General features: G+C 42.2%; 2 protein-coding genes across 6 annotated transcripts in view; both read right to left on the bottom strand.

The window, feature by feature from the left end:
- Positions 1-26,748, bottom strand: part of LOC140488115 (A-kinase anchor protein 2-like) — a 173,622-nt gene that overhangs the window by 49,108 nt on the left and 97,766 nt on the right. The window contains exon 1 of one of the 5 annotated variants that reach the window (XM_072587914.1): positions 24,677-24,908. The exons of 3 other annotated variants lie outside the window; for them this stretch is intronic. The gene's annotated coding sequence lies outside the window, so the exon portion shown is untranslated. Of the gene's footprint in view, positions 1-24,676; positions 24,909-26,748 lie in introns of those variants that run through there. One more of the 5 variants, XM_072587923.1, reaches the window with a different exon arrangement.
- Positions 20,265-26,748, bottom strand: part of LOC140488132 (paralemmin-1-like) — a 322,296-nt gene continuing 315,812 nt past the window's right edge. Inside the window, exon 8 of the mRNA XM_072587945.1 lies at positions 20,265-21,151. Within this exon, the coding sequence (XP_072444046.1) occupies positions 20,927-21,151 (225 nt within the window). The 3' untranslated portion in view covers positions 20,265-20,926. The remainder of the gene's footprint in view (positions 21,152-26,748) is intronic.

The raw sequence follows: 26,748 nt of genomic DNA, 5'->3' as shown, positions 1-26,748 counted from the left end.
TAATAAAGATATTGAAGGCGGGTGAGGAGAAAAGTGGTTAGAGTTGACCTGTTTGAGGCAGGGGGTGATATGTTCATAAAGACTAGTGGTAAGGTTAGGCTATTCATCCCCTCAAAACTGCTCCACCATTCAAAAGGACCATGATGGTGACCTCAATTGGACTTCATTGCTAGTCCTCCATAATCCTTAACTCCCTGTTGAATCAAAATCTGCTGAAATTAGCCTTGACTAGATTCTATAACCCAATTTGAACTGCTCTCTGGGGAAAAGATTTTGAAAGGTTTATAGCTCTGAGGGGGAAGGAATTCTTCCTGATCTTCATCTTAAACAGGAGATCTCTTATTTTCAAATGGTGTTTACTGGTTCTAGATTTCCCCCAACCATTGGAAGCAACCTCACAGCATCTGCCTCTTAAAATATCAGACTATAATTAATAGTAAGTAAATATTATTGCTACTGAAACATTCTGGTAACAACTTTGACATAAATTAGACAACAACTGATTAGCTTCTCCCAGGAACAGTTCTTTAATATCCCAATGGGTGGAGCTGAGCTCAATGTCAGTTAACCCTTTTAGGCATGAACTGCTTTGTACAACATGTATTTCCTAACTTTTCTCCTGAATGACTTCGCTCTCACATATCTCACCTTACAAAGTTTGCTACCTCCTTTTATCATTATTTTAAAACTCCAAATGTCTGAATCACATAGTAAATAAAACAAAAAAGTACTTTTGAAGTGTGTGGTCTCTGATGTAAATTAGGAAACAGGGCAGCCAATTTGCTCACAGCAGGCTCCAACAAGCAGCACTGTGATGGTTGCTGAATAATCTGTTGCATTGCAATATTAATTGAGAAATGAATATTGTCCAGGACACCAGAACTCCCCAAATAAAAATTCTTCTTAAAATAGTGGCCAGAGGATCTTTTACATGCACCCAATCAAACATACAGGATTTGGTTTAAAGTTGTGTCATGGCCAAAAGAGGCCACCTCTGATAATGTAACACTCCCTCAGTACTGCAGTGGGATGTCACATCCTGGAGGTGGAACCCAGAACCTTGTCACCCAAAAGGTGAGCCTTTATTGTCATTGTATCGGCCGTTACCTTTCAATTTTTGAGGGCATGCAAGTCTAATGCGTGTGATCTCTCCTCTCAATCTAACTGTGGAAAACCAAGTTGAAAATCACAACACTACGTTATAGTCCAACAGGTTTATTTGGAAGCACTGCTCCTTCATCAGATGGTTGTGCGCTTTCAAGTAAACCTGTTGGACTATAACCTGGTGTTGTGTGATTTTTAAACTTTGTACACCCCAGTCCAACACTGGTGTCTTCAAATCATGTGGAAAACTAGGTCACATTATTTCTATTTGACATGAGGTTTCTTTGCATCAAGCTGGATTGCAATCCTTATTCCAAGGAGTTCAATGTGGGTAAGTGGGAGATGATTCACTTTGGTATGAGTAACAAAAAGATGGGGTACTGGGCTAATGGTCGGATACTTGGTAGTGTGGATGAGCAGAGGGATCTTGGTGTCCATGTACACAGATCTCTGAAAGTTGCCACCCAGGTAAATAGTGTGGTGAAGAAGGCATATGGCGCACTGGCTTTTATTGGTAGAAGAATTGAGTTCCGGAGTCCTGAGGTCATGTTGCAGTTGTATAAGACTCTGGTGCGGCCGCATCTGGAGTATTGTGTGCAGTTTTGGTTGCCATACTATAGGAAGGATGTGGAGGTACTAGAATGGGTACAGAGGAGGTTTACCAGGATGTTGCCTGGTATGGTAGGAAGATCTTATGAGGTAAGGCTGAGGCACTTGGGGCTGTTTTCATTGGAGAAAAGAAGGTTTAGGGGTGACTTGATAGAGGTGTACAAGATGATTAGGGGTTTAGATAGGGTTGACCATGAGAACCTTTTTCCACATATGGAGTCAGCAATTACGAGGGGGCATAGCTTTAAATTAAGGGGTGGTAGGTATAGGACAGATGTTAGGGGTAGATTCTTTACTCAGCGGGTTGTGAGTTCATGGAATGCCCTGCCAGTAGCAGTGGTGGACTCTCCCTCTTTATGGGCATTTAAATGGGCATTGGATAGGCATATGGAGGATAGTGGGCTAGTGTAGGTTAGGTGGGCTTGGATCGGCGCAACATCAAGGGCCAAAGGGCCAGTACTGCGCTGTATTGTTCTAAGTTCTATGACAGAGAGCACAGAAAGCCTGGACATTTTTGGTGTCAATTACTGTTTGGTGTCGGAAGGTTCAAAGAGTTAATAAAGGATTGCAGCAATGACTAACATATTCAACTTCACTTGAAAATAAACAAACAAACAAACTAACTGAGTAGGCCAAACAGGAAAAGAATTTGAATTTAATCCAGTGCAAAAAGAAAATGCTTCCAAATCAGAGGTGGTGGGTTTTGTTTTTGTAGAATGGAGAGTGAAGAGGGGTTGTAGCTATGGTATTAAACTATCACCTCAAACAGTGGGTGTGGAGTCAAACAGGAAAATCCAAAAACTTCAACGGGAAAGGACTATTACACTGTATCAGAATGTCCGGAAAATGCGGCCCACTTTTTTTTTGACCTTGACTTGCTTGTTGCTGTGGGATTTTTAAAATAACTTATGAAGCAATCCCAGTCAAAGCCTGAGACTGTGCACTTCATCACAGAAATGACTTGATCATATGCCTTCACTCAGAATCGTTTGGAGACGGATTCCTCATCATACAATTTGGAGCAGGGCACTGACATCAATAACTGGGAAAAATGCGTGGTATCTGTGTGGGACTTGGAAGTGTACAACAGTATGCAGTGCATTTCACAATAGAATGGAGAGATCACACAAGGACAAATGAGAAAAAGTTACAAATCATCAAGAAACTCTGACTTCAATCTGCTCTGAAACGTTGTAATTAAAAGTACATGCGCGCTTCAGGAGCTAGTACTGCACAGCAGTCGAGGAGAATACTATATGAACCGTCACCAAGCTACAGACAGAAAGAAAGAACTGCATTTGCATAGCACCTTTCGTGATCTCAGGATAGGGTGTGGCAGGATATATAGATAGAATGTTTCCCCTGACCAGTGAGTCAAGAACTAGAGTACACAATCTCAAAATAAGATACAAGTCATATAAGACAGAGATGAGGAGTAATTTCTGCACTCAGAGGGTGGTGAATGTTTGGAATTCTGTACCCCAGAGGACTGTGCAAACTCACACATTTAACGTGTTCAAGTCAGATCGAGAGATTTCTGAATTAAAAATGACTCAAAGGGTATGGAAATAGCATAGAAAAATGGCATTGAGGTAGTAGATGTTCGGATCAAGCTCATCGGGCTGAATGGTCTACTCCTGGTTCTATGTTTCATTTTGGCAATATTGTTGGAGGAGTAAATATCATCAATGGCTCAGGAAATAACTCTCCCACACTCCTTTGAAATAGTGACTTTGGATCTTTTACACCAAAGGGGGCATGTGGGCCTCAACTTAACGTTTTGTCTTAAAGACTCCACTGCTGCACCACTCAGTACTGCACTGGGGTGTGAGCCTAGACTGGTGCTCAGAATTCTGATGTAGAGTTTGAACCCGGAGACAAAGATGTTGTTCATTTAGCTACAGCTGATGCAAGCACCAAATCAGAAGTATCAATCTATGTATGGACATAGCATACATTTTGCTGTGTATACCAGAATCGAGACCTGGAAATTGGCATAATTTGGTGCAGGGGACTGTATGGCGTAAAGGTTTGCACAATTTTGGATGACTACAATGTGCCCATTACTCCCTACTCTTTAGTGGTCATTATTGTGAGAGTTTTAATGGATAAGGTTTTTGGGGTGAGTGCGTGTGTGTGCATGTGCGTGTTAATTCTGCAGGGACTGGAGAAAGTACATTGGCAGTTGCTGTTTGAAGATAAATCCTGATCTGACACGTGGGAGTTTTTCAAAGGCCAGTTAATCTGTATTCAGGACCAGCATGTTCCTGTGATGATGAAAGATAAGGATAGTAAAATGTGGGAACCCTGGAAGACAAGACATATAGAAACAGAGGTCAAAAAGAAAAAGGAAACAGACATAAGGTTGAGGAAATGAAATGAGACAAGGCCCTTAAGGAAAATAAAGGAAGCAGGTCAGAACTGAAACAAATAATTAATAGGATTAAAAAAGACCAGGAAGTGTTCTTGGAAAGTAGGATTAAGGAAAATCCCATGGCATTGTAATGTATATTAGGAGCAAGAGGATAGCTAGGAAATGGGTATGTCCATTCAAGGACAAACCAATGACTTTATGCATGGAGCCAGAGGAAGTGGGTGAAGTCCTAGTCAGTAATTCACATTGGTATTCACCAAGGCAAAAGACATGGATGATGCTAAGATTAGGGAGGGGTATGTTGATATTCTACAGCATGTTGATAATATAGAGGAAGTGGTGGGTGTCTTGAAGAACATTAAAGATAAATACGTCCCCCAGGGCCTGAAGGGATCTATCCCAGGATACTGAAGGAGGCAAAGGGGGAATATTGCTGGGGCCTTGGCAGAGATCTTTGTATCCTCTTTAGCCACAGGCGAGGTTCCGGAAAAGACTGGAGAATGCCCAGTGTTATTCCTTTGTTCAAAAAGCACAGCAGGGATAATCCAGAAAATCACAGGCCACTAAACCTTACATCAATGGTAGGGAAATTATTGAAGATTCTTGGTGACAGGATTCATTCGAATTGGTAAAAGAATGACTGATAGCAATTGAATCCCACCAGATTCCTTATGGAAAGAGGCCATTTAGCCCATTGAATCTGCACCCACCCAAACCCAGTCCTCTACCTTATCCCCATAACTCCACATTTACCATGGCCAATCTACCTAGGCTGCACTACCCTGGACACTACAGACAATCTAACATGGCCAATCCACCTAACATGCACATCTTTGGATTGTGGGAAGAAACTGGAGCATCCAGCAGACACCAATGCAGACACGGAGAGAATGTGCAAACTCCAGAGAGATAGTCACCCAAAGCTGGAATTAAATCCAGGTCCCTGGTACTGCGAGGTAGCAATGCTAACCAACAAGCTACCGTGCCACCCCAAAGAGAAAATGACTCATAAGTCAGCATGGCTTTGTGCAGGGAGATCTTGTCTCACAAATCTGATTGTCACTTCTTCAAAAAACTCAATGATAATTGATGTGGATAAGGGAGTGGATGTTGTATATGTGGACTTTACTAAACAAGGTCCCTTAGCGTGGGCTGGTCCAGAAGATTAAGTCACACGAGATCCACCTTGAGTTTCATAAGTTGCTTGTTTGTAATATGTATCAAAGATTTGGATGAAAATGTAGGTGGTCTGATTACCAGACTACGCAAAAATTGTTGGAGTGCGGATAGTGAGGAAGATTGTCAAAGGATACAGCATACAAATTAATTGAAAAATCTGGTAGACAAACAGCAGGTGGGGAGTGTAATTCAGACAAGTGTGAGGTGATGCATTTTGGGAGGTCAAATGCAAGAGCTACATATACCTTAAAACAATAAGACCCTAAGGAGCATTGATACACAAAGGGATCTTGCAAGTCCATAGTTCCCTGAAAATGGAAACACAAGTGGATAAGGTGGAAGGGGAAGCATACGCTGGTCAGGGCATTTAGTGTAAAAAGGTTGGTGAGTCATATTGCAGCTGTATAAAGCTTTAGTTAGGTTACATTTGGAGCACTGTGTGTAGTTCTTGTCAACATATTATACAAATGATTTGGAGGCTTTGGTGAGAGTGCAAAAGAGTATTACCAGGATGGTGCCTGGATTGGAGAGTATTAGCTGTAGGTAGAGGTTGGCCAAACTTTGACTGCATTCATTCGAGTGTCGGACATAAGGGAGCAACCTGATAGAAGTATATAAATTTATAAACGGCATGGATAGTGTGGACAGTCAGAGGCTTTTGTTTTACTCCAGAGTGGGAATGTCAAATAGGTTTAAATTGACAGGGGGAAAGTTGAAAGGAAATGTGCAAGGCAAGTTTTTTTAAATACAGAGGGTGGTTGGTTGCCTGGAATGTGCTGCCACGGTAAGTGGAAGAAGCAACAATGATAGCAACGTTCAAGAGGCATTTAGACAGACACGTAAATGGGCAGGGAATAGAGGGACATGGACCATGTGTTGACAGATGGGATTGTGGTCAGCGTAGACATGGTGGGCCAAAGGGCCTGTTCCTGTGCCAATACATTCTATGTTGACCACCCCGCCATTGAAACCCACCCCCCCCACCTGAATTCAGCTGCACATTTCAGGGCATTTAGTGTAAAAAGGTTGGTGAGTTCTATGTTGACCACTCCGCCATTGAAACCGCCCCCCCCCCCCCCACCATTTCCTCGGAAAAAGTCCATCCACCCCCTACCCCGGTCTTTCAAGTACACATTCTACAAGTGCATTTGTTCAGATTCTTCTTGTTCACAAACCTGACAAAAATGACAGGGACAGCAACAAAGAAAACCAATCTTCTGGGATTTTAATTACAAGTTACTGTGCTTTTCCATCTAAAGATTGATCTCCAGTCACATTACAAAGCTTCCCCAGTGGCAGATTTTTAACATGAAAAACAGCTTAAGTGAATTAAAACTTACATCTTCATACTTAGAAAAAAATAATATATTGGTGTGGGTTCAGTACTTCCCTTGGGCACAGATTATTCACACTGATACATGTCCATCTTTGCCGATGTTAAGTTGGGCACATTTTCTTTTGCTCATTTTTGTCTGGAAGACTCTCTCTCCCCATATCTCTCATTATCTTGGAAAACAGAGCCTAGTGACAAACAATTTGGGGATATAACTATTTACCAATAACTTAAGGCTATTAGCAAACTTTGCTATGAGCATTAATGACAAGTCCATAGTTAAACAGTTGTTGTCTCAGGTTAAGAAAAAAATCTAACTCCTCAAGGATTCTAAAGACGTTTTTTTAATTGCGTCACCTTTATCTTCCCTGTTTCTACACTCCTCCTTTTGAACTTATTGCGAGTGGTTGTGTGTGTCTGATATCATTTTTGTATTTTTTTTTCCAATGTTATTAGGTAATATAATTCTTCTTTTTCAATCAAGAGAACTTTGGTAGTTTATTTTCTTTTATTTTCTAATGTACTACATTTTAATTGAAGTGGGACAGCTATGAAATAAACAAAACATATTTGTTGTTACTGACAGAGAGAGAGCAGAGCTGATTTCTTCTCTTCAACTGGTCATTAAAAGCAAGCACATGGACAACACACGTTTCTGCAGACCACACCATCGGGAGGGGCTGAATGGCCTGTTTCCATAACATAATTACTATTCACCTGACTTGAAATTCCACTGATCTTAGGAGCTTTCTAATTGGAAGTTTAGTCTAAATTTAGCCCATTTGTATCTGGGTTGCACCCACTGAGCTAACTCCAGGCCATGAGATTTGTTGTTTGGAGTATTGCTTTCCAACATTTGCATGAAGTGTGAATGGATAATCATTATCTTGACTACTTGGCTGTTCAGTAAGTTTAAAACTTGAAGAAAAATCTAAATATTTTTCCCAAGAGATGATGCTCGCTTTTTCAGTTCAGAGGGGAGAGTAATGGAAGTTAGAAAACCACTACAGAAGTGTGCTGTAGCGCAGATTGCTGACATTTTGGAAAATCCCTCTCTCAGTCCAGGCAGAAGGGTCTTGTTTGCTAGCATTCCACTGCAGCAACATTTCCTGCTTGCACTTCTCAACTTTCAGTTGCACGGCCAGTCGTGGCACCCTCCCACGAATGAAAGAAAAAGAGATCGTTTAACCCTTTCAGTACCAGCTTTCCCGACATGGCTGGCTATTTTCTAAGCCATCGCCCGCTAAAAGATTTCTCTATAAGACATTGATCAGACCACATTTGGAGTATTGTGTGCAGTTCTGGGGCCCCATATCTCAGGAAAGATGTATGTACTGCAGCATGTTCAGAGGAGGTTCATGAGAATGATTCCAGAACAAAAAGTACTTGAAAAACGCTCAAGCACTCTGGGTTTATACTTGAGTTTAGGATGAGGGTGGATCTAATACTAATTCGCCCAGACAGAGATGTTGGGAAGATGCTTCCATTGATAGGAAAGACTAGGACCAGAGGACACAGCCTTAGAGTAAAGGAAAGTCCTTCTAGAATGCAGATAAGGAGAAACTTCTTCAGCCAGAGAGTGGAGAATCTATGGAATTCACTGCCACCGAATGCTGTGGAGGTGAGGTCACTGACTGCACTTAAGACTGCGATAGATAAGTTCTTGAGTATCAAGGGGATAAGGGTTACAGGGAGAAAGTGGGAGAATGGGGTAGAGAAACTTATCAGCCACGACTGAATGGTGAAGCAGACTCAATTGGCTGAATTTCTGCTCCTATGTCTTATGGTCTAAAAGGGTATCCTGCTAACAAACACAATAAGCTGCACTTTTAACATGGGATGTTCAATGGGCTACATACCATCACACATGTTTACCCTATTGCTTCTAGTTCTTTCCCCACCTTTTCTCATCTAAAGATCAATATTTTCAAACCTAACCCTTTCCCCGCCTCTGCCATCCAGCCCACCCTTTATTGGACCAGGGAATCACATTGCTGAGCTCTTCCCATTTGGCTATTCTTGTACCCAACAAGGTCATGTGAAGCAGGCCGACATGTCAAATCATCTTTTGGTGCTTCTGAAAAATACAAGCTGCAGAATGTGAAGATGTTGCTAACTCAGGTAAAGACATTCATAGAAAGAAGTTCCCTCTTTAAAATTCCAAAGGGTGGAGGTTGAGTATAAAATGAGTTCCATTTACGTAACATCTTCAATATGGTAAGACATCCTTCATAGTAACATTATAAACCAAATATTCATGATGCGTCACATAAGTATATATTACCAGAAGATGATGAAAGCCTGGTGAAAGAGGTAGGTAATATAAGAGACAGAGATGAATGGAGAGATTTATGGAGGGAACTCCAGGGTTTAAAACTGGGGCAGCAGGAACAGCCACCATTAGAATGATGAAGGTAATGAGACTAGACATGAGGCAGATGTCTGAAAGCTATAGGACTGGAGGACATTACGAAGGGAGGGTGGGGCAAGTCACTGGAGGGATTTTAATATGACAATGAGAATTGTATATGAGCCATTGCAGGTCAACGAGCAGAGGAGTGAATGGGACTTCCTGTGAGGTCGGACAGGAGCAGAGTTTCTAAAGAAGCTAATGGAAGCTGGGTGACCTGCCTGGAGAGAACTGTAATTGACAGATTTACAAAAATAAAAAGCATGAACTGGGGGTTCAGAAGCAGATGGGCTGAGGGTGGAATGGAGATGTTTATTGTTACGGAGGTGGTAGGTTGGTTTAATCTCAATTTCCCTTTTGTAAAGTCATGGTGATGGAGCTTATATGGAATGGGAAGTTCAAACCAGTGTCAAAAGAACATCAAGGCTGCAAACAGTCTGGTTCGGCCAGAGACAGTGGCCAAGGTCACAACTGATGTTGGTGGCTGGAGAACGGAGTTAGTACATAGCCTGAAGCAATTGGCATTGGTCTTCCCAATATTTTATCAGTACAAAACTAAAATTCCACATGATAAAGGCCAGATTCTAAAGGATTACTGACAGAGAAATGTTATCAAATAATGAATGAATGATTTTGGAAGAAATCCCATAATCAATTGATCAGGTGAAAGCTCTGCTGCAGTCTTGCCACATCCAGACATCAATGGTGATAGACAATTAAACAACGGACACTGAAGCTCCATCCTCACTGAAGGAGAAGCTCATTACTTAATTGTAAAAGAGAAGGTTGAAGCATTTGCAACAATCTTCAGCCGGAAGGGTTGAGTGGATGTTCAATCTTGGATTCGTCAAGAGGATTCCTGCATCACAGATACCAATTATCAGCCCAATGGATTCACTCAAGACAGAGTGAAGGCACTGGAAATAATCAAGGCTACGGGCTCAGACAACACCTTGATAATAGTTCTGAAGACTATTGTTACAGAACTAGTCACAGCCCTAACCATGATCTTCCAGTACATCTGTAAGACTGATGTTTATTTGACAGTGTGGAAAATTGCTCAGGAGTGTCCTGTCCACAAAAAGGACAAATCCAATTTGGCCAATTACTGTGTCATTATTCCACTCTCAGTCATCAGCAAAGTGATGGAAGATGTCATTGACAGGGCTATTAACACATTAAGGGAGCCCAGCAAAGCTGATACCAGTTGGGATCAAAGAAAGAGACATCTCTCCATTGGTTGGACACCTACCTAGCACAAAAGACAACATTTTTGGTTATTGGAAGCCGATCATCTCAGCCCTCAGGATATTGTTGTAGGATCTCTTCAGGAGACTGTCTAATGACCAATCATCTTCAGCTATTCATCAATGACCTTCCCGCTGTCATAATGTTAGAAGTCAGGATTGTCTGTGATGACTACACAATATTAAGGAACATTTGCAACTCCTTGGATACTGAAGCCGCCTGTGCCTACATGCAGAAAGACCTGGTCAACATTCAGACTTGGGTTGTTTAAGTGGCAAATAATATTCAAACAAATGTCAGGCAATGATTATTTCCAACAAGTGGAAATTTAACCATCTCACCTTGATAGCCAAAGGCAGGCTCATCACTGAATCTCCATCTTCAACATTCTGGGGGTTTGTCATTGACCAGAAACTAAACTGAATGTTGTGGTCACAAGAGCAGCTCAGAGACTGTGAACGCAGAGTGACAACTTGCTGTGTGACTCCACAGAGGCTGTTCACCATCTAAAGGGCTCAGTTCAAGAGTGTGATAGAATACTGTTCACTTGCTTGGATAAGCGCAACTCCAACAATACACAAGAAGCTTTACAGCATCCAGGACAAAGCAACTTGCTTGACTGATACTTTATCCACCAACTTAAACATTCTCCATCAGTGTCAGCAGTGTGTACCCTCTACAAGATACATTGTTGCAACAACTCACCAAAGGTGCCTTTGACAACACCTTCTAAACACATGACCTCCACCATCTAGAAGGACAAGGGCAGCAGATGAGAACATCGTCACCTGTAAATTCCCTTCCAAACCACCCACCACCCTGACTTGGAAATATATCACTGTACCTTCTGCCAGTGGGTCAAAATCCTTAATCTCCTTCCCCAAAGGCACTCTGGGCGTCGCTACAATACTTCTTCTGCAGTAGTTCAACAGGCGATCTCTTTTGCCCTAGAGGAAGGGCTATGAGGGATGGCTAGCAGCAGTTGGCCTTGCCAGTGGTGCCCACATCAGTAACAAAGTTTAAGAATTCGAATGAACTTAAGCTCTCAGTTCACTGTATTCAACCAACATGGCTGTCTCTCAAAATACCCAGCTGACAAATAAAGCTGCAAATATGGTTCACTTTTGGTTCCATTGTTACAGCAATGCCAGCTGTTCTCTGTTGAAGACAGATGGACAGTGAGCACACAAATTTGTGTAATGGATAGACTACTTGACAAGGTCGAACCATGCACAATTAATGATTTTGTTTTCAATGAACAAATGATTAATCAATAAGCTTAGTTGTTGTTCATATTAATCACAGCTAAAACTATTAGCCCTGTGGTCTGTTATCAGAGTCAGTATATGCATAAACCTGTATTGGATTACAGACCCACAACGACATTATGAAGCAAAAGCATAATTTTAATCTGGCTTTAAAGTGGCCTTAGGAAATGGGAAACAACCTTGTACCTCCATTTTCCTGATACGTTTTTAATTTACAACAGATGAAAATTCCTCAACGCCTCTTGGTCTGGTGGATAAGACTCACAGCCAATTTTGTTTGAATTATGACTTCATGTCATTTTAGAATCTTCCATTATCAGATGATGTTTAAACTTCATGGTTCAATTATTGCAAAAATTTACATCTACAAAGCACCTTTAACATAGCAAAATTCTCTCACAAGTTCTTGTGTGACAAAGTGTTCACAACCAAGTTTACTGTTGGACAATAGCAATACAAAATCTAAATTACTCCAGAATAAAGTAACATGACTTTTGGCGCCAGAATCCTTTTTGATCTGCTATTGCAATAATAATGACTAAATATTTCAAGCCATGTTCTGATCACAGTAATTATTGTTTGAGAGTTTGATATGACTGGTTTGTATTTGAATTCAAACATGAAATGCAGTCAACCCAACATTTAAAAAGAAATCCATGGCCTCACCCTTTTCTATCTCTGTAACCTCCTCTAGCCATAGAACTCGGAGATCCCTGAAGTCTTCCAAGCTGGTTTCTGGTCTACCCTTGATTCTCATTCCTCCACCACTGTTGGCCATGCTTTCAGCTACTTAGCCGTCGAGCACTAAAATTCCTTTCATAAACCTCTTTAAATCACTCTCTGCTCTGAAGATGTTCCTTAAGACCTTCCTCTTTCACCAATCTTTAATCATCTGTCTGAACACAGGAATGTTACAGTGCTGAAAGAGGTTATTTGGCCCATTGTACTTGCATTGCCTCTCTGACTGAACATTATGACATCCTGCCATTTCACTCACCCAAAATCAGTTTGATACTGTTCCTGTGAAGCTCTTTAGGACTTTTTTTAAAACCATATTAAAGACTATAGGCAAACGCAAGTTGTTATTTTAATGCTATATGATGTCATGTAGACTTTCATGTTATTACTTTCATTAATTCATGAAATCAGCACAGAAAAGGTTTATTTACTCAAGAGTTTATGTCCAAAGTTGGCACCTCCCTAGCTATCAATCTTACTTAATCTTATAATAAATCCTCCTATTCCTTTAGCCCTCTGGTACTTGGCCAGCTTCCCTTTGAATACGTCAACACTCTTCGCACCAAAAAACCCACTCCATGTGGTAATGAGTTCCACATTCTCAATACTTTGGAACACATACTCAAAGTACAAATGTCTGGAATGTGTATTGTCATTCAGACAATATTGTGCTCCTATCAACATTCCCCCTAAGTCGGAGTTGATTTATGCATAAGCAAAACTAGGTTACATTGTTCTTTAGTGCTCTAAGCTTCTCTTCCTCCAATTTGCTGAAGATACAAATGTGTCACGAATGCTGGAACACAGCGCGGAATCTTGAGAAAGCATTCATAATGTCAGGACTAATACCGTACAGCAAAGTTGAAAAATTTCTAAGTGACATAGATAAACGTACTTTATCATGAACAGGAATAAAAGCCCCAAATCTGTTACAACTTAAATACAAATTGGAATTTCCTCCTGATTTACATAGCACAATTGATGACTCAGCCACCAGCTGTAACTCATGTTTGTTATGTTCTCACTTTATGTTCCTATCTTGTTCAGACTCCAGCCCATCTTCACAATATTATGTTTAACGCTCACAAATATCTTTGTTGTGCTCCATGAGAAAATGTCTGAAGGGATGACACCGAACCAACTCCTCGCAAATTTTTGATAATGCACTTGCTATATTTGAACCCACAACAGCATGTACGGATTTCCTTGCTTTCCAGTCTGTGCTTAAATTAGAACCGTCAAATAAACTCTTCTTGATGTCCTTGTTGAGAAATCAGAAGGGGATTCTCTGCTACTATCTACCACAAATGCACCTTCATTGATCAGTATACACATTGGAGTTCTTACACTTTCATGGACTATTAGATTGGATTATTGGCAAACATATAAATAATGCAGGATACATTTGTTCACCACAAAGTCTTAATGTCGCCAAAGCCATCATATGGAATAATAGGTCCTAAAGCAATCAGATTCATTAAAGCTAGCTGTTTCACACAACCACAGCTGTGACATGAGTGGTATTCACCACCAAGAGGATGCTGCCATCAAACCAAAAAGATGTTCTGCCTGTCACGCAAGTGAGCAATGTGGTTTATGAACGTCAGTGCTAGTGTGATGCCTGATATGTAGGGCTATGCCTCAATGTCTGCCAGGGTGTTTGAAACAGCAGTTCCCACCAGGCAAGGTACTGACCCTAACAAGCCAGCCCAGACTTGCAAAACTTGCATCAGTGTCCAACATTGGATGCAACTCTGCAATTGTACAGTACAGAGGAACCTCAATTATCTGGCATTCGATTATCTGAATTGCGGATTATCCGAACAAAATCCCAAGATCCCGATGCTTGGCTAAACTGTATTAGGCGGCCTTCGATTATCTGAACTTTTGAATATCCAAACAAAATACTCCCCGCCTGTGTCATTCGGATAATTGAGGTTCCTCTGTGTTTGCTGGATAATCTTGAACTCGTGAAGAATTACGCTGACAAGCAATTTAAGGTTGTCAGTCAGGCTTGCAGTGTGGGACACTCGTATAAATAGAATTGACACATTTTATAGTGTTTTTCATAGACAGGAAAGTACACATACTGCATCTGTTTCAACTCAATAAAATAGGTAACAGCCAATCACTGATTCATTTGTCAGGATGCCTTGAAAAAATTCAGACTCAAAACCATCTAACTTAAATTGAAACAAAGCCTGACAGTTCACTGTCAATCAGTATTAATAGATGCATTCTCCATAGCAACACATCTACCAATGAGCATACTCCACACATGCAATGTAAATATTCCTGAATTGGAATTCTTCTGAATTACCCTAATGAATGCAAGACCAAGAAAATGTGTATTTTTTCAGCAATATCCAAGTTCTATACTACCAAACAACCATTAGTGTATTTATCTTGAAAACATAAGCAAGTTCTCCTCCAAGTTATATAACATCTAACTTAAGACATGTATCAACATTCCCTCATCATAGTTTGTGTCAAAATCCTGAATTTCCTTTTTGACAGCATTGTCGGAGCACCTTCATTACATGAATGCAACAGTTCAAGATGAACTTGGAACATTCTAATGAAGGGTCACTGGACCAGAAATGTTGACTCAGCTTTCTCTTCACAGATGCTGTCTGACTTGCTGAGGTTCTCTAGTAATCTCAGGCTGGGTCCCAGAAACACAGTTGGTTTTGCAACATGGCTTGTATTTTCAGACTATGCCATTGTGCTTTTTATTTATAGCAACTAAAATGGATCCTGTCAAGTACTGATCGAATTTACAGGTGGTCAGTTATGACTACATTGTTACTGTTTCTACCTCTGTCAAATGATTGCAAGTGTAATCTTCATCATGTGACCTGAGTAACTGGAGTTTGACCATTAATTGTATCCAGTGGTTTTTTTCCTTTAAAGACTTGTTGAAATTTTCTTCAGGGTTACTTGCTAACTTTTGAGACCATTTTTTTGATGCTCTTTTTCATTCTCGTGAACTCATTTATTTGGTGACAGTCACATAATGGCAGTTTCTTGTGTATTTTTGACACTGATTCACAGAGAAGCAGATTGAGAAGATTTCATCAATATTTTGAAATATTATTAAACCTTCATTACACTTGAAAATATAACGCACATGAAAAATGTTAATTTCCTAGATATGGACATTATTCAAATTGGCACAGGACAACATGGATAAGTTAACAAAATATTATTGCAAAATAACTACCACACACTTTCATGCACAAATGTCAGCATCTTAAACATGCCTTCTAGACTGGTGAGATCACTGTGTTATTGTCACATATGCACCCAACTGGAAAATTTTAACCAGGCAGTTACAACTATTTATACTGCATTCAGATTTAACAAGTGGTGCAGTATTGCTGAAAGAAAGAAGTGTTTTGCCAAAGCTATTTTGATTTTCATTCGTCAGAACAATTTGCAAGGTTCCTTTACAGCGAAACTCAGGTTCTGTATAACTAAACATCTAATTGACACAATGTTCATCACAATACATCCACAACATTTCACTTTTCAATTATAGTAGCTCTGTACATCCCTGGCCCTGACAGGTGGCCTTCCTGGTTGAAAGACTTGATGCCCTGGCAGATGGCTGTTGCTGACAGCAACTCCGACACTTGGGTTAATGGCCCCCAGTGAATTGCTCACCACAGGCACTCACCTTCCCAATTGCATGCTGCTAGTCCAATCACAAGCTGTTTGCTGTAGACAGACTCACTAATAGACTGACCAGCAGCAGAAACAGGAGAGAAGCAGCCTGTGATTGTAGGAAGAGCTCCTCTCCGATTTTGCCTCTCCTACATTTTTCTCCGAAGGGGCACGACCCTGATTAATTGTCCACTGGTATTGTGGGGGCTTTCAGGACAAATTTGCCCAAATATATCCAATGTATTTTGACTGCTACTGCACACAGTGAGAAATGCAGGGATATTAAACAAAGATCCTGAATGACCCTCAAGAGGAACCAAAATATTCCACTCTTTAAAAGAAAATTTGACCGTCTTCCTGCCAACATTGATGTTTCAACCAACGGATGATCAGAATGTGTATGTCATAGCTCTTTAAGGTAACTTGAAGCATGCAAGCTGCTGCATTTAGAGTCATACAGCACAGAAACAGACCCTTCAGTCCAACCAGTCCATGCTGACTATGTTTCCAAACTAAACTAGTCCTACCTGCCTGCAAGTGGCCCATATCCCTCCAAACCTTTCCTATTCATAAACTTATCCAAATGTCTTTTAAATGTTGTAACCATATCCGCAATCCACCACTTCCTCTGGCAATTCATTCCACACACAAGCCACTGTGTAAATCATTTGCCCCTCATGTGCTTTTTAAATTTTTTCACTTTAAAAATTTACCCTTTAGTTTTGAACTCCCCCACTCTAGGCAAATCCAATCACCTCCCCACCCCCCACATTGTGCCATTTCTACATCTCACCAGCTCAAATAAGTGATCTCAACAAATTATATTGCTACAACTCCTACATGACCAGGACACAAGACAGAAGAATTTATTATTTTATTCTGACTGTTTATACCCTAATGGGGCTGCCTACTGAGCACAATGTCTGCTATGCTACAACACTGATATACCTCAAAATACTTTATTTGCTGCAATTCACTTTGGGATACTGTTGTTGAAAGGTTGTTAAAAGCATTATGTAATTGCAAGTTTTTTTTTCCTGGACACCAAGAAAAGGCTGCCATATTTGGTTTGCAGAACACCAAAGGCAGGAAAAGGAAAGTAAAGCTGCTCAGGCCAGAGAATGTTTCTTGTCAAAAGCCATGTGCTGTCTTTGCTTGAAGTCATGAGGGAGTCATACTTCAATGATGGTTACTGAATTACTGTTCCGCTGGTACACCCAGAGAAACAGCAGAAACTGTTGGCAGAAAATTCAAAATAAGCTTCTTTCGAAACAAGCAAAAGCACAAGAATATTTTAGTGTGAGCTTGAAATTGCTAGAGAATTGGGCTCATTTAAATTTGTGATTCAGAGAAGCTGATGTTAGTGAATTCAGAGATGATCTTGCACAGCAATTTACCCATCTATTTTAAGCATCATTTGATTTTTCAAAATGCAAAGTGCAATTTAACTGCTGTTGTGAATCATTACCTGGTGGGTTTTTGTTATTAATAAACTGTTCAATTTATAATAGAATAAAAGTTCCCAGAAATTTATTTTGATGATTCCCTAGTGTTCTGGCCACAAATCAAAGGCAAACAGCCTCACTAACACATTGAAATTTCCACCCCATCCCTGGGGAATAGGTTGGTTTCACCTCTCAGCCTGCCTCCATAAAACCTGGAAGCTTTCTAAAATTCCAACAACTGACTGACCTCACTCCAACCCACTCAATTAGGGAGATTAAAACTTACCCTCTGTCTTTTAAGAAAGCACCTTGATATCTCCACCCAATTGCAAACCGTTAGTGAACCACTTGAAGATTCTAAAGCTGCAAGGTCACACATTGAACTCCCAGTCTGGGCAAAGATCTGGCAGGGCGATGGTCGCAGGTGGCAAGGGTGATGGTGTCGGTGGTGAATGAGGAGTTGGTTTGGCCAGGCTGTATTTATTGCCTATTCTTAATGGGCCTTCAGAAAATAGTGATGAGCCATCCTCTTGAATCATTGTGGTCCCTGTTAGAGAATTTCAAGATTCTGACCTAGTGACAGTGGAGAAATGGCAATGTCGTTCCAGGTCAGGATGGTGTTCGGTTTTGAGGGAAATTTACAGGTGATGGTGCTTCCATGCAGCTGCTTAGGTGGTAGAGGTCGCGCGTTTGCAAACTGCTGTCTAAGGAATCATGGTGAATTATTGCAGTTCATCTTGTAGGTATCAAACACTTGTGCCACTCTGCACTGGTGGTGAAGGGAGTGAATTTTGAAGGTGGCAGCTGGGGTATCAATCAATAGAACTGCACCATTTTCAAAGATGTTGAGATTTGAGTGCTGTTGTATCCTGTACTGAAAAATGGGAATGTGATGGCATTGGGCATGGTCCAGATGGATCTGAACTGTGATGCCTCCTGTGATGGAATTGTCTTTGACATTAACTGCTCACACAGACAAGTCACGTCTGATTAATCTGGTCATATCTTGTTCAGGAAGCAACCGCCATAGTGAATAGCTGATGTTCTATCAACATTGCCTCTGGGACATCCACAGGGTGCATTATAAGCAACTGAACATATAATATTTGTGCGAGGTGATGCATTGGGCAGGACAAATAAGGTAAGGAAATACAGAATTAGCCCCTGATGCTGGGAAGCACTGAGACTCAGAAACCGAGGTGTGTATGACCCCTGGCCCCTTAAGGTTCAGGGTAGCTGGATAGAGTGGTTAAGATAACCTTTATTAGCCTAAGCATAGAGTTTAAGAACAGGAAGGTTATGCTGGACCTGTATACAAAATTGGTTCAGCCACAGCTATTGTGTATGGAATATGGAATTCACATTGTTGGAGGGATGTGACTGCACTGGAGATGGTTCGGAGGGAGAGATTTACCAGAATGTTGCAGGCCTGGAAAGTTTTAGTTATGAAGAGAGATTGGGTAGATTGGGGTTTCTTTCCTTGGAACAGGGGAGATTGGTGGTGTGGTCGTCGGGAGGGAGACATGATTGAGATGTGACAATTACAGGGGCATAGGCAGTGTGGACAGAAAGGTACTTTTCCCCTTGTTGGAGGGAATCAATGAGTGGGGGCATAGAGGAAATGGGAGAACATTTTCTTTCACACAGAGGTTGTGGGACTCTGGAACTCACAGCCTTTATTGTGAATAGAGGCAGAAACCCTCATAACATTTAAGAAGTATTTAGATGTGCATTTGAGATACCAAGGCATACAAGTCTATGGACTAAGGGTTGGAATTGGATTAGAATAGTTAGAGGGATAGATTTAGGGTGAGAGGGGAAAGATTTAAAAGGGACCTAAGGGGCAACCTTTTCATCCAGAGGGTGGTGTGTGTATGGAATGAGCTGCCAGAGGACGTGGTGGAGGCTTGTACAATTACAATATTTAAAAGGCATCTGGATGGGTATATGAATAGGAAGGATGTAGAGGGATATGGACCAAGTGCTGGTAAATGGGACTACATTAATTTAGGATATCTGGTAGGCCTAGATGGGTTGGACAGAGGGGTCTGTTTCCGTGTTGTACATCTCTATGACTTTATGCACTTTGAATCTGGGAAAGACATTCTCTGAATAGTGAGAAATGGACTGAAGAGGAACAAAAATAATTTAAATGCCCATGTACATAAAATCACTTAAGGTGAGCAGGCAAGTGGAAAACGTTATCAAAACGACTAATGAATTGTTGGCATTTATCACAAAAGTGTAGGAATTCAGAGGTGGTAGAGTGATGCTGTCAGGGGAATCCTGCTTTGGTGACACTCCTTACATTGTCCGTCATTCCAAATGTGAAATATTGAATTCAGCTTTGGACCATTCAGTAAAGGTGATCTCAGCTTGGAGGAAATCTAGTGCAAATTCGACCAAAATAATTCCGGCATTTAAAGAGTTAAAGTACAATGACATGTTATTTGAACTTGGTTCATATCCACCTGAGTTGATATGGCAGAGGCTGAACTAATGGAAGTGAATAAAATGGATAGAGTACTTTGCAGAGTAGATATGGAAATCCAAGTTACTCTAATGTGGGGGCAATTACTGAATAAGGAGGTATAATCTTAAAAAGTACAGCTACGTCCTGGAGGAAATCAGCAGGAGTATTTTTCCACACAATGATAGAGAAAGTTCAGATTTCCATTCTGAAAATGCAATGGAAAATTGGGAGAATCAATTGACACCTTCAATACTGAGATAAAGAAGGCATTTATTGGGCAGAGCTCCAAGGATTATGGAGCAAAGGCTGGGTAAATGAAGCGGATATACAAATCAACCATGATCTAACTTTGGAGACATGATTTGGAGATGCCGGAGTTGGACTGGGGTGTTCAAAGTTAAAAATCACAACACCAGGTTATAGTCCAACAGGTTTAATTGGAAGCACACTAGCTTTTGGAGCAACGCTCCATCAGGTGATAGTGGAGGGCTCGATCGTAACACAAAATTTATAGCAAAAATTCACAGTGTGATGTAACTGAAATTATACATTGAAAAATTGATTGTCTGTTAAGCCTTTCATCTGTTAGAATACAGTGATAGTTTCACTTCTTTCATGTGTAAATCACAAAACCTTTTTTTAAAGTTGCATTCTCAAGTTAGCTGTTAACAATGGTGATAGCTAGACAATATGTTGAAGGTGTTGGCCCCCTGTATTCTCTGTCTATGCCATGATGTTTAGATTGATTCTAATCTAAAAAGTGAGATAAGGGAGTTTTACATAAATTCATGCAGTTTTTGAGCAAAGTACAATGTAACCTTGCAAGTACAAATTCACCCCACAAAATATATGTGTGCATGTGGGTCGTTGTCTGTCTGTGTATATGTGTGTCTGTCTGGTGTGGGGGTTGAGAGTGTGTGTGTATAGTGGGTGCAGAGTGTCTTAAGTCTGTGAGGGGGTGCATGTGTGAGTATGGGAGTGTTGTGTCTATAAGGGTGTGTGTGTAGTGCAATGGTGATCACCTGTAATGTGACATGAACCCAAGGTCCCGGTTGAGGCCCTCCCAATGGGTACCAAACCTAGCTATCAGCCTCTGCTCGGCCACTTTTGTCTGCTGCCTGTACCAAAGTCCACCCTGGAGGATGGTCACTCGAAGGTCCTAGGCTGAACGTCCTGGACCACTGAAGTGTTCCCCAACTGGGAGGGAACCCTCCTGTCTGTTGATTGTTGTGCGGTGCCCATTCATCTGTTGTCATAGCCTTTGCTCGGTTTCCCCAATGTACCATGCCTCCGGGCATCCTTGCCTGCAACGTATAAGATAGACAACGTTGGCTGAGTCACATGAGTACCTGCCATGTACAAGGTGGGAGGTGTTCCCACGCATAATAGTGGTATCTATGTCCACAATCTGACATATCTTGCAGTGTCCACCGTGACAGGGTTGTATGGAGCTGTCCTGAGAGCCGGGCAGTTTGCTACGAACAATGATCTGTTTGAGGTTTGGCGGTTCTCGACTATCTGACTCTTTCTTGGACACATGCGTCTCCATCAAGGACGGACACCTCAGCACAACACTCTACCGCAAACCCACAGACAACCTCACAATGCTACACTTCTCCAGCTTCCACCCAAAACATATTAAAACAGCCATTCCCTATGGACAAGCCCTACACATACACTGGATCTGCTCAGATGAGGAGGAACGTGATGGACACCTGGAAGTACTCAAGGATGCCCTCACAAGAACGGGGTACAATGCTCAAGTCATCGACCGCCAGTTCAGACGTGCCATAGCAAGGAACCGTAATGACCTCCTCCAAGACCTTCCCCACACCTCCACTACTTGCCTTTCAACAACTGCCAAACCACAAACAGATCATCGTTCATAGCAAAACAACCACCAAACCTCAAACAGATCATTGTTCGTAGCAAACTGCCCGGCTCTCAGGATAACTCCATACAACCCTGTCATGGTGGATGCTGCAAGACATGTCAGAGTGTGGACATAGATACCACTATTACGTGTGGGAACACCTCCCACCTTGTATGTGGTAGGCACCCATGTGACTCAGCCAACGTTGTCTATCTTATACATTGCAGGCAAGGATGCCCGGAGGCATGGTACATTGGGGAAACCGAGCAAAGGCTATGACAATGGATGAATGGGCACCGCACAACAATCAACAGACAGGAGGGTTCCCTCCCAGTTGGGGAACACTTCAGTGGTTCAGGACATTCATCCTCGGACCTTCGAGTGACCATCCTCCAAGGTGGACTTTGGGACAGGCAGCAGAGGAAAGTGGCCAAGCAGAGGCTGATAGCTAAGTTCGGTACCCATAGGGAGGGCCTCAACCGGGACCTTGGGTTCATGTCACATTACAGGTGACCACCATTGCACTATACACACACACACACACACACACACACACACACAAACACCCCCACACACCCTTATAGACACAACGCTCCCATACTCACACATGCACCCCCTCACAGACTTAAGACACTCTGCACTCACTATACACACACACACACTTTCTCACACTCTCAACCCCCACCCCAGACGGACAGACACACAGACAGACAAAGACCCACATGCACACATATTTAGTGGGGTGAATTTGTACTTGCAGGGTTATATTGTACTTTGCTCAAAAACTGCATAAATTTATGTAAAACTCTGTTATCTCACTTTTTTAGATTAGAATCAATCTAAACATCATGGCATAGACAGAGAACACAGGGGGCCAACACCTTCAACATATTGTCTAGCTATCACCATAGTTAACAGCTAACCCGAGAATGCAACTTTTAAAACAAAAGGTTTTGTGATTTACACATGAAAGTAGTGAAACTACCACTGTATTCTAACATAAATTCTGTGTTACGATCGAACCTCCGCTATCACCTGATGGAGCGCCGCTCCAAAAGCTAGTGTGCTTCCAATTAAACCTGTTGGACTATAACCTGGTGTTGTGTGATTTTTAACTATGATCTGACTTGGAAGCGTACTGCCATTCTTTCAGTGACATTGTGTCAAAAATGTTTAACTCTCTAATTGAGGGTCTACCTACAGAGCATCAACTGCAGCAGTTCAAGAAGACAGCTCACTACCAACTTGTCAAGGGCAACTAGGGATGGGCAATAAATGTTGGCCCAGCCTGCAATACCCACATCCTATGAAGGAATTAAACCAAAAAGTGAACATTAGGATTCATTCAAAGGGGATGAATGGCCTTGTCCTCTGCTAATGCTTCCTCCTACTGTAGTGCAGACAGACATTTCCTCTGTTGCTATGTCCTGGGAGTCACTTTGACCAAACTAAACATTTAAATGGGAATGTTTATTATCATTTCACAGTTGCACAGATAAAGCCAAATTGAAGAGTAACTCATTAAGCTGGATTTTGTTCAGAAAATACTGCCTTGTTTGTGATATATAGACTGTGATACTGCAATTAGGCAATGGCTATGCTTAAACCAGACCACGTGTGTGATTACATGAACAGAAAGAGAAACAGAGTTAACAGTTCAGGTCAATGACTGGTCAGAGAAGCTGCTTCTGTTATTCCCACTTACACCTCAACCGGAAATACCTTTTGTTTGTTTTCTTGTCCCATTACCAACCCCTTTTCGGTACCCACTCTCATCACTTTTTTTTTCCCAGCTTCCCCCGACCCTCCCTTTTGTTTTTTTTCCCCCACCACCGCCCCACGTTTGAAACTTGTCACTTGTGTCTCAACTTTTGCCACCGCTGACGTTAAGGGTATTAACCTGTGAAGCCCCCTCCCCTCTCTCCAGATGCTGCCAGAGATGCTGAGTGGTTTCAGTTCAAACTCCCAGCATCCGTGTGTATTTTGCTTTTTTTTGCATCGACTTTGGAGACATAACTGGGTTAGTGGTGCTGGAAGAGCACAGCAGTTCAGGCAGTATCCGAGGAGAGCTACTCGTTGGATGCTGCCTGAACTGCTGTGCTCTTCCAGCACCACTAATCCAGTATTTGGTTTTCAGCATCTGCAGGCATTGTTTTTACCTTTGGAAACATAACGCCTGATTTCGGGACACTGTATAACACCAACAGGTCCGCTTGGTGAGATGTTGCAACCTGTAACTTGTATCAAATTTATTTGTGTGAAGGGACCTCCACTTCGTTGACCTTAAGTGATTCATATGATTGCACAGTGCAGTGAGTGGGATTACGGAGCTCCTCGGATGCTGCCTGAACTGCTGTGCTCTTCCAGCACCACTAATCCAGAATCTGGTTTCCAGCATCTACAGTCATTGTTTTTAACCTACTGAGCTGTTACGGTCGACCAGAGAGACTTGAACGATTTCTAAGGCGGCCAGGCTGCCGCCACCTTTGGTGTTAAACAGACTGCATCTTCCCCCTCATCGCCTGCAATAAGGCGATCCCCCGCCTGAATTAATGAACATCATTTGAAACGCCGTGTGTCGCTGGCGTGAGATTCCTAACGCCCGAGGCAGCCTCCCTCTTAGACCGTGCTCTCCCCACGTGAGGCAGATATCACCCTCCAGCCTCTCAAGCAGCCAGTGTCCGCTCGCCAACCTTAAAAGAAACTCAACAAAAATACGACGCCACACTTTTGCCACTCCCGATGTGTCAGGAGACTCGTTTTGCCTTTCAGTGCAACTCGGGAAGTTCTTGCACAGGACACTGTTGAACTGTTCTCACACTTTCCCTGAGTTCTGGGCTACTGGACTGGATGAAATCCTGACAACCAACTACACCAAACGCTTCCACCACAATGTGCCTTTAAATGAAATTTTAAAAGAAAACAACGCGTTACTTTCACATTTTAGAGAGTTCACCTTCTTTCGAAAGTACTCACTGGCGCACGGCAGTCAGAAAATCTCAGCAGACTTCCAGTGAGCTGTGGAACAGTCCTAGAGGGTTTATAGCAGAGCTCTAATCCACAATGCTTCTTCTCTCGGTCTCTCCTCACACATTCCTCTCCTGCCTTCTGGGCTGAGTGATGTCAGCGAGCTGGGATTCTGTCTCGCAACCCAGTCCTCCCACTGGGTTCACACAAAGACTCTCTTGAGTTCTGGTGCTGCTGTTCCACATGTTATCGCAACCCCTTCAGATTGACGGCCCTGACACCACACCCCCTTGCCCCTCCCACCCTTCCTCCTGTGTACAATGACTTTATGTGACAATTATGCGGACTACGTTGACACTGATGATTTTAGCGTTACGCTAAATTAAAGGATCGTTAGTGCACTTCAGTGAACCCTGTGGGTCTCTACCGGTTAAACACTTGTGTAGCTGTTGGTAGAGTACTACAGTGCCCTCAAGTTGCTGATGCTGTTTGCATAGCTGTTTAGAGACAAGTGGAATACTGAAAGGTGAGGATTGACTTCAAAGTTCTTCATGTCATTTATGGGACAGAGATCAACTCATTAGATTAGATTCCCTACAGTGTGGAAACAGGCCCTTTGGGCCAACAAGTCCACACTGACCCTCCAAAGAGCAACCCACCCAGTCCCATTTCCCTCTGACTAATGCACCTAACACTATGGGCAATTTAGCATGGCCAATTCACCTGACCTACACATCTTTGGACTGTGGGAGGAAACCAGAGCACCCGGAGGAAACCCACGCAGATAAGGGGAGAATATGTAAACTCCACACAGACCGTCGCCCAAGGCTGGAATCAAAACTGGGACCCTGGTGCTGTGAGGCAGCAGTGCTAACCACTGAGCCACCATGCTGCCCAATTTAATTTGAACAGAATAGAATAGCAGTTTATTTAGATTAGATCAGATCAGATCCCTACGCTGTGGAAACAGGCCCTTTGAACCAACAAGTCCACACTGACCCTCTGAAGAGTAACCCACCCAGACCCATTTTCCTCTGAATAATGCACGTAAGACTGTAGGCAATTTAGCATGGCCAATTCACCTAACCTGCACACCTTTGTGGGAGGAAACCAGAGCACCCGGAGGAAACCCACGCAGACACGGGGAGAATGTGCAAACTCCACACAGGCAGGTGCCAGAGGCTGGAATCGAACCAGGGTCCCCTGGCACTGTGAGGCAGCAGTGCTAACCACTGAACCACCATGCTGCCCCTGAGCCACTGTATTGTCACTTGTATTTTTACAAAAAGGTACAGTGAAGTTTTATAGGTTGCCTGGTGCCTAAATTAATAACAGAAGTCACAAATAATAGGGAAAATAAGTAAAAATTCATCACAGTTCAATTAACGACTCCTGGGTTTGGGGTACACTGAAAAACTGGGCCAAAAATCGATGACTGAATGGGGAGAGGTGAGTGCGCACACATCATAGAGAAGGAAATATTTTGTGGCCTTTCAGGAAACTGACCCACGGAATCTCAGAGGGAAGGGAGACAATGAGTATAACCCACATTATGAAGCAAAATCACAAAACTGTAGAGTCCAGTAAACAGCACAAATTCACACAATCTAACCTCCCTACTCTAAGGCTACTGATAAACAATGATTTCAACAGGAAATCGAGGGAAATAAACTTGCAGGAGCTATAGAGATAAGAGTCAGGGAATGGATTTATCTGCAGAGAGTCATCACAAACACTGCGGGCCAAATGGAGTCACAGAGTTATAGAGACGTATAGCATGGAAACAGACCCTTCAGTACAACTTGTCCATGCCAGCCAGCTATCCTAAATTAATCTACTCCCATTTGCCATATATCCATATCCCTCTAAACACTTCCTATTTATATACCCATCCAGATGCCTTTTAAATGTTATAATTGCACCAGCCTCCGCCACCTCCTCTGGTAGCTCATTCCATACACACGAGGTTGCCCCGAAAGCCCCTTTCAAATCTTTCCTCTCTCATCCTAAACCTATCCTTCTAGTTCCAGACTCCCCCAACTCAGGGAAAAGATCTTGTCT

This window comes from Chiloscyllium punctatum, chromosome 2 (genome assembly GCF_047496795.1).
Source record: "Chiloscyllium punctatum isolate Juve2018m chromosome 2, sChiPun1.3, whole genome shotgun sequence".
Classification (NCBI taxonomy): domain Eukaryota; kingdom Metazoa; phylum Chordata; class Chondrichthyes; order Orectolobiformes; family Hemiscylliidae; genus Chiloscyllium; species Chiloscyllium punctatum.
Note: the sequence above shows the minus strand (reverse complement) of the source record. Positions and strands in the feature narration are given on the sequence as shown.